This window comes from Propithecus coquereli, unplaced genomic scaffold (assembly GCF_000956105.1).
Source record: "Propithecus coquereli isolate 6110/MARCELLA unplaced genomic scaffold, Pcoq_1.0 Scaffold124, whole genome shotgun sequence".
Taxonomy (NCBI): Eukaryota; Metazoa; Chordata; class Mammalia; order Primates; family Indriidae; genus Propithecus; species Propithecus coquereli.
The window spans coordinates 4,573,980-4,582,238 of NW_012136525.1; the positions used below are offsets into that span (position 1 = coordinate 4,573,980).

At 52.4% G+C, this 8,259-nt stretch overlaps 1 protein-coding gene across 1 annotated transcript; it reads right to left on the reverse strand.

Moving 5' to 3' along the window:
• Window positions 1-423: 423 nt before the first annotated feature.
• KCNA6 (potassium channel, voltage gated shaker related subfamily A, member 6) lies at window positions 424-4,663 on the reverse strand. The gene has a single exon (XM_012637848.1). The coding sequence runs from the start codon at window positions 3,814-3,816 to the stop codon at window positions 2,224-2,226; it is 1,593 nt and encodes a 530-aa protein (XP_012493302.1). The 5' UTR covers window positions 3,817-4,663; the 3' UTR covers window positions 424-2,223.
• Between the last annotated feature and the right edge of the window lie 3,596 nt (window positions 4,664-8,259).

Here is an 8,259-nt window from a genome sequence, read left to right on the forward strand (position 1 = left end):
CACACGTGTCCCAACTTGTACTCTCAGTTGGGAGCACTCCTCTTGCCTCTGGAATGGGCTCATCTCTTCTTTTCCCAAATAGCCAGGAGTAACTGAAGATATTTGGAAAACTAGTACTGGCCTCAGAGCAGGTATTTTCTGAATCATAAACACCTCTATTTCCTACTGTATTTCAGGTTTGGAGACGCCAAGCTCCCAGTCAAGGTGACCTCCAGCCCTGGAAGAATCCAACCGAACATATCTAAAGAGCACCCTCCTTTCTGAAGGGTAAGAAGAAAGACTGAGGCTCAGTCCAAGAGGCCCAGGAGGGCTTCGGGGAGCTAATGGTCCGTAATGGCCTATCCTTGAGCTTTGAACCCAAGGCAGGAACTCTGGGGACAGGCCTTGCCTTGGGGGATGGAGACACAGGGTAATGAACTGAAAATCAAATTCTTTACCAAAGTTCATGCATTTGCATAGCATCATCTCCAGCTTCCCAGATGAGTTCATTGACAGTCCCCATGAGGTAGGGAGGGGAAGACATTAGTGTTCCCATTTAATGGGTGAGAAAACTGAGGCACAAAGAGGGACTGTGGTGCCAAAGTTACCCTGTAAAACTGCGACAAAATCCAGATTTAGATCTGGCACTGGTAGGAGCCACACTGCCTCTCAAGCAAACCCTCAAAAGGCTGTCCCCCTTGTTAGTTGCTCTTTGACAAAATAATTCTTTTTAAAAAATTCTCATCCAAGAGTCTTAAAGCATAGATATAACATTAAAAACATGTTAACAGTCCTTTTGGTTTCAGAACTGCACCCAGAAGAGCTCAGAATAGTACATCACAGTTTATCAAAGGTAAAAATGAATGGCAATGTTACTGGGAGAGAAAGGAGGGGAGGCGGGCAGGTGGTGGGCGGCAGTGGTTTCCCAATAGAAGAAGGTGGCTTAGCCCACATGGGAACACCACCACTTTACCTTACCAGTGAGGGCAGGCCAGATGCAGCTCCGAGGGGTAAACAGGCAAGCGTTTGCTTGACTCAGCAAAAACCTCTCACAGTGAGGCTGTTGGCAAAGGAGTAATGCTTGCTCCTTACTCTAAACGATGTATTTCACTGCCCATAAAGTGGGAAGAAACCCATGCTGGCATCCAATTACACTTTTACCTGTCTGTGGGTTTAAGCTGCAGTTTGCTTTAAAATGCCTTCAACTGCAATCCTAAGTCGAATGCCCAGGAAGCAGGGTGGAGGGCTAGAGAGGGCTGGGGGAAAATGAGGGAGAAAAAGCTGCCTCTGCAACGGGATCCCTCTGCCCCTTGGGGATGACAGCATCTGTTTAAGTGGCACCTTGCTTCAGACAAGCAAGTGGTCAAGCCACTTGCTTGACTCTATTCAGCTGTTTCCCCTGGCTCTGTGGTTCCCTTTTTCCAGTCCCTTTGCACAGGAAGGCACTTGCACAGAAAGAGCATTTGGCTCTGAGAAGGAGCCTTCCTGGAGGCTTGAGAGGATCCGGGGGTCAGAGTGGGAAGGACTACATGTAGACTAAAGGCCAGTGCCTCTTGTGCAGAACACACCTGGAAGAATCCATTGGCCCCTCTGGTCTGGGACTGACCCTCACGTCCTCCAGATGGTCAAATTTGATTGCATTTTCTCTAATTCCATCCAAGATTAGAACTGAATAACCTATTTTGAGGTGGTGCAAATAAAGGCTCTACCACAGGTCTTCTGTAGGACAGCCAACAGGTGTTACAGGGCACTGGAATAAAACAGCCAGGTGAGGACTGTTTCTGTCCTTCAGCTTCTGCTAGTTACCAAGTGGCTAGAAGCTAAGAGAGGTGCAAGACCCAAAGCAAAGGACACTAAGGAGAGAGACAGGACCCAGGTATGGCTGGTTTCCATTCTGTTGACGTTGCCATTCCTAAAGATATTACAAAGTCCCGGATGTGAAAAATCAGAGTCTTGAGGGAAGGTCAGACAAAAATGTATATCTCATCCGTGTGACAGAAGATGGCCATGATTGGTGGCTCCGTTGGAATTTCAAAAATGTCACTGAGATGGAGAAACCTTGAATGCCACGAGGATCAAGCACAAAGCTGACAGTCCAGGTGTTTGGTCCTCGACGCCAGGTAGTGGGTGTAGGGGAGGGAGTCAGGAAGTCAACTGAAGCTGGGGTGGGAGTAGTGAGAATGAGAAGGAAGCCTAAGAGACTGTTCAGTGCTCCGCTTCTCCTGCAGGCCCTGCCTGCATGGCTCAAACCTCGGTGAGCATCCTCTTCTCTGCATACGCCCGATGTGGAGTGGGAAGGTAGCTGGGTCTCCGCTCCCGGGTGGCCTCGGAGAAGTCAGGCTTGCCAAGTCCATTGTCAGTCACCTTCAGGTCCGGCGCAGGCTGCCCACAAGTGACGTGGGTATACTGACCCTGCTCCTCCTGCTCTGTCTCCCGGTGGTAGAAGTAGTTGAAGTTGGAGACGATGACGGGCACAGGCAGGGCAATGGTGAGGACCCCAGCGATGGCGCACAGAGAGCCCACGATCTTGCCCCCCACTGTCATTGGGTACATGTCCCCATAACCTACCGTGGTCATTGTAACCACTGCCCACCAGAAGGCATCGGGGATGCTGGGAAAGAGTGAATCATCATCATCAGCCTCTGCGAAGTAGACGGCACTGGAGAAGAGGATGACGCCGATGAAGAGGAAGAAGATGAGCAGCCCCAGCTCCCTCATGGAGGCCTGCAAGGTCTTGCCCAGGATCTGCAGCCCCTTGGAGTGGCGGGAGAGCTTGAAGATGCGGAACACCCGGACCAGGCGGATCACTCTGAGGATGGCCAGGGACATGGCCTGCTGCCCGTTCTGGCCGCCCCCTCCGCTGGCTGGCTGCTGCTCCTGTTGCTGCACCAGCTCGGTGCCCAGGGTGATGAAGTAGGGGAAGATGGCCACCAAGTCAATGATGTTCATGATGTTGCGGAAAAAGGCCGGCTTGCTGGGGCAGGCAGAGAAGCGCACCAGAAGCTCGAAAGTGAACCAAACAATGCACAGAGTCTCCACCAGAAAGAAGGGGTCTGTAAAAAAGGAGCCCCCAAGAGTACTGAGTGAGGAGGAGCCTCCTGTCCCCATTCCCCCAGGGGTGATGCCAGGATGAAATGCATAGGAATCGTCTTCATCCTCCTCTTCCTCCTGACTCCCCCTGGAAACTGGGGAGACTCGGCTCACACCATCACCATTGCTTCCACCTCGACCGTCTGCACGGAACTGGGGCAAGGTCTCCAAGCAAAAGATGACGATGGAGATGAGAATGACCAACACCGAAACGATGGCGATTCCCCTGGCGGGCCCGGAGCTCTCCGGGTACTCGAAGAGGAGCCAGACCTGGCGCTGGAAGGGCTGGGACGGCAGCGGCTTCTCGTCCTCGCCACCTTCGGGCAGGCAGCCTTCGTCCTCCCGGAAGGCCGCCAGGGCCTCATCGCCCAGCTGGTAGAAGCGGATCTCCTCCAGGAAGATGTCCAGGGGCACGTTGACCGGCCTCCGCAGGCGGCCCCCCGACTGGTAGTAGTAGAGGATGGCGTCGAAGCTGGGCCGGTTGCGGTCGAAGAAGTACTCGTTCCTCAGGGGGTCGAAGAAGCGGACTCGGCGGCCAGGGTCTCCGAGCAGCGTGTCGGGGAACAGCGACAGGGTGCGCAACTGCGTCTCAAAGCGCAGCCCGGAGATATTGATCACCAGACGCTCGCTACTACAGCAGCCCCCGCCCCCTCCGGCCTCCGGGAAGTCTCCCGCATCCTGTTGCTCCCCCTCCGGCCCACGGACCTCCCCCGGCGCCGCCAGCGTAAGGGATTTCTCCGATCTCATGCCCCCTCCGCGGCGCGCTCCCCGCCACTAGGACGGCGCCCACGACACAACCCCTGGAGCGCGGCGCCCGCTTCCCCGCTCCCGGCTGCGCCCTCTCCTTAGGGTGGGGCTCGCGGTCTGACCTGGCGCTGGGGTCGCTGAGCCCTGAATTCCTGGTCCCTGCAAGGCTGGGTCTGGGGAGGTGACCTGGGCGCCAAGGACCCGGCTCTGCGCTTCCAGTCGCCCGCGCCTCGGTGCTACGGCTTACTGGGATGCCCGGAGCCGCGAACTGGCGCGTGTGAAACTGGCCGCCCGGGAAGACGCCTGGCTTCGCCCAGCCGTGCCCGAGACCGGGCTCCCGGACGCGGGGGTCCGCCCTCCAGTCCGGCCAGCTCTCCTCTCCCGGCGCCCACCGCGCTCCTCCAGCCGCTCAAGACCCCAGGCTGCCGCTGGCACCGAGGCGCCAGATGCGCCTCCCTCCGGCTCGGCAGAGACTCCTGGCGGGGCTCGGCCTCCGCCCTACGTCCACCGCGGGGCTCTGTCTGGCCAAGGTCGCAGTTCCAGCCGCCGCAGCCGTCACCTCCTCGCTAGGAGCCGCGCCGCAGGCCTCGGAGAGGGCCCTGGGGCTGCCCCGGCGCCGGAGCGCGGGGACCCACCTCCCCGCGGCTAAAGCCTTCGCTGCAGCCGCCGCAGCTGCAGCGGCTCGGCTCTCGGCTCTGCCCTTCCTCCCCAGCACACTCTCCAAGTGACGTGGCAGGCCCCGCCCGCTGCCCCCTCCCACCCCACTCCCACATCACACCCCTCGCCCAGCCGGGGGCTGCCGCGAGCCGGGGCGCGGCGCAAACAGGCACACACTCGCCCCCCCAGCTATCTTTCCCGCGCTCTCCTGGCACGCCTCTCGCCTTCACACATTCACATCCGCAGCCCCGGCAGCCGCCGGGACCCGACCACCACACCCCCGCCACCCCCGCTGGTGATCGGCTTTCCTCATTTCGGTTACCGAGTTGACCTGCGCAGTGTATTTCATCAATAAGAGGACACACCCCGCCCCACTACACTCATCCAGAAATTTAAGGGAAGAAATTATACCATATGTGATCCCTCTGTATTTACAAAGACCCATTTGCTAGCCTCTGCAATATCTACTGAGGAAGTATTTTCGAGATGTCTCGAAAGCTTTCCATTTCAATTGTATTCCAATGTAATTCTCCCAGAGAACCTCCTGTGCAGACCTTCCAGGGGGATAGCATTGCAAAGACGTAATAGAGAAAGGGGTGGGAAGTCTATCATTGCCCTTCCCATGAGAAGTTTTCCAGGAGACTCCCGGGAACATGAGGCAGGAAAGAGCCGGAAGACGGTGGCATCTCAGGGCTGTCACAGCCCGGGAGGAGGGGGAGCGCACCCTGAAAATCCTTTGCTCCCAGCCACCCTGGGATGCATGTGGAAATTCTGCTTACAGCGGCTGCCAAGAAAGGGGAGGAGAGGGTGAGTGGAAAGGGGGTATGTGAGAGTTTTGATTAAAAAAAAAAAAAAAGCTACATTTACTGAGCATCTAATATGTACCAGCCATATTCTAGGTGCTTTACCAGAAAGATGGCCTCTGCTCCTAGACCATGTTACAGAGAAGATCCATTTGGCAATATTTGCATAAGGTAAAGTTTGTTCTTAGGGACCAGTTTTCTCTTTCCCTAACTGTCCAGGAGGAAGGAGGTAAGAAATATTTTCCATCCGTTTCTACCAGAGACCACATAGCTTTTCTTCACCAGATCAGACAGTTTGGGGTCTGGTGAGGGAGGGCTCAACTGATCTTTTCACTCTGCCACTTCTAGGTAGGGTCGACATTTGCTTCTCTGTGCCTCAGTTTCCTCCTTTCTGGCTGGCTGTGGCCAAAATAAATTGGCTGACAACCACAAGGAGTGTTTGTGTAGCTCCTTGTGCATATTAGATCATTAGTAAGAGCTCACTGAAGATCATGATAAGAATGACACATAAAGGTACTCTCAAACCACAAGATGCATCTAAAAGTTCTTTGTATTGCACAAAGCATTTTCAAACCACAGTGGTTCTCAGCAGTTCACTCCTTGAGGGCGGGGGGAGGAGAGAAGCGAGACTCCGGCTGTGCTGTGTGGGGAGGAGGTCAGGTGTTGAGCAGGTAAGGAAGATGTAGTGTTAGAACTCACTGCATCCTCACTCTCTAGGCTTGTTCCCCACCAAGCCCTGGCGGACAGCAGCCTCTGCTTCCTTTCCGTGCGGGGATTGTGGGCTCCCACTCCCTTCATGTTTCAGCGAAGGGAGAGGAAGCAAGAGCACCGAGTTACCCACCCAGTCGCTTGCCATTTACAGGCTATGCAATTAAGCAATTTAGACTTTACACAACAGTTGCTCCATTCAAAAAAAATTTTAAAGGGAAGAAAAGGAAAACAACAAATTCTTTTTTATTTTGTTTTCAAAATTTATAGTGAATTACTCATTTGCATGTTTGTTTTCATCATTGTCATTTTTATTCGTGAGGTTGTCAACTAGGTCAGTACATCTTCAAAACAAACCTTAGAGAAGCATGGGAAGGAACTACATTCTGCCACAAGGGTGCACAGCCTGATACCGTGGCGGGAACCTCCATTTGAGTACCCCTTGGGCTAAGCCTGGCCAGTGCTGCCCGTCGCCCCACAGGCAGAGCTGCTGTTCTATGGTTACGTTCACGTCAGGCATGAGGCTATTGCCCCAAGAGAGCTTTTACTGTGCCTGGGGAGATTCCTCTGGGAGGGAAAAGCCATTAGCAAATTCATGAATCAGAGTTCTGTTTTTAGTTCTTTTGTGAAATAGAAATGTTTAAGAAAAACCCTATGTCTAGAGCATCCCTCCCAAGCATATATTAAAGTTGAGTAAAATCACACCTTCAGAAGTGCCAGTTCCCAGGTGAAAGAAGACAAGAGGCACAACTTCATCCATAGACACTGCAAAACATCTTCCAGTGACAGGTGATCCTTTCCCCAGCTTTCACTGAGCACCAACTTCATGCCAGCACAGATTTTTTTTTCCTTGTTGTATTTAGAATCAGATGTTTGCAGCGGTCACAGGGATCATTCATTTATTTAACAAGTATTTATTGAGCGCCTACTGGGTGCCAGCCTGATGCCAGGTGCTGAGTGATCTAGACAAAATATCTACTCTTATAAGCTTACATTTTCGTGCAATAAATACATCACATTCTAGACAGAAACTTTCAACAGTAAACAATAGAGAACCTATTTACATATCGTAGTAAATGCTTTGAGGAGAATAAATGAGATACTGTGTCAGAAATGAACCTGGAGATTCAACTCCGAGGAGGGTGGTTGCAAATGTTCCCTCTAAAGAGACAATAATTCAACTGAGAATCGAAAGATGAGAATGGGGCCAGTGAGGGAGAGCATCTGGACTGACAAACACAAAAGCTCTGAGCCAGAAGGGTCATGGGTGCCCAAGCATCATAAAGAAGTCTGTGTGCTGGCAGGAAAATGGGCAAGAAGGGGAGCGGCACACGATGAAGTTGAAGAAGAAGCAGGGGTGAGATCTTGCAGGGTGGGGTGTTCAGGTTTTGTCGTAAGGGTGATGTGAAGCCCGTGATGGTTCTCCAGCAGAGGAGAGAAGTGATGTGATCTACACAGAGGCTGCGAGGAGAATGAATTACGAACAGGCAGAAGGAAAAATAGAAAGACCAGGAAATTGCAGTAGTCTGGGGAAAAGTCGGTGCTGACATAAACAAGGGAAAGGTAGGCGGAGTAGAGAGAAAGTGGGGAGGAGCCTGGAGGATTGGGGAGATAGATTTAGGAGTAGATCAGCAGGAATTGGCAATCAACAGGACATGAGAAATAAGCAATGAATGTCAGGTTTTTGGTTTGAGCCCCTGGGTAGGTCAGTGTTGCCATTTATTAACTAAGGGAAGATTAGGGGTTAAACAAGTTGGGATCAATCCAGACCTCACTTTTAGACATATTAAATCGGGGAGGCAAATTAGACATGCAAATGAAGACATCAAGGAAGCGGATGTTTATTCAGGTCTGGAATATGGAAGAGAAATTTGTGACATAAATTGAAAACATTTAGAAATATTTAAATCCATGGCACTTAAGTCTTCTGAAGAGACAGAATATGGACAATGAAGAGAAACAAACAGGATCAAGTCTTTCAATTATCATTCAGGTTCAGGAGGAAGAGGAGCCAGCAAAGGAAGCTGAGGGGTTGTCAGTGGGGTAGAAGGAAAGCCAAGAGAAGGGGCTGCCCTGGAAACCAACAACTGGGACCAGACCCCAGGGATTCCTGTCCTCCCAGGACCATGCTGGCCTTCCAGTGGAACACACTATCCACATCAGATCAGGGGCACATGGTGAGAAGAAAAGTGCATCCATGGGGAAGAACCACCTAAAAGTGGATGTATGTGCCAAACAACATGAGCACATATAATGCGGCACATAATTTGATAAC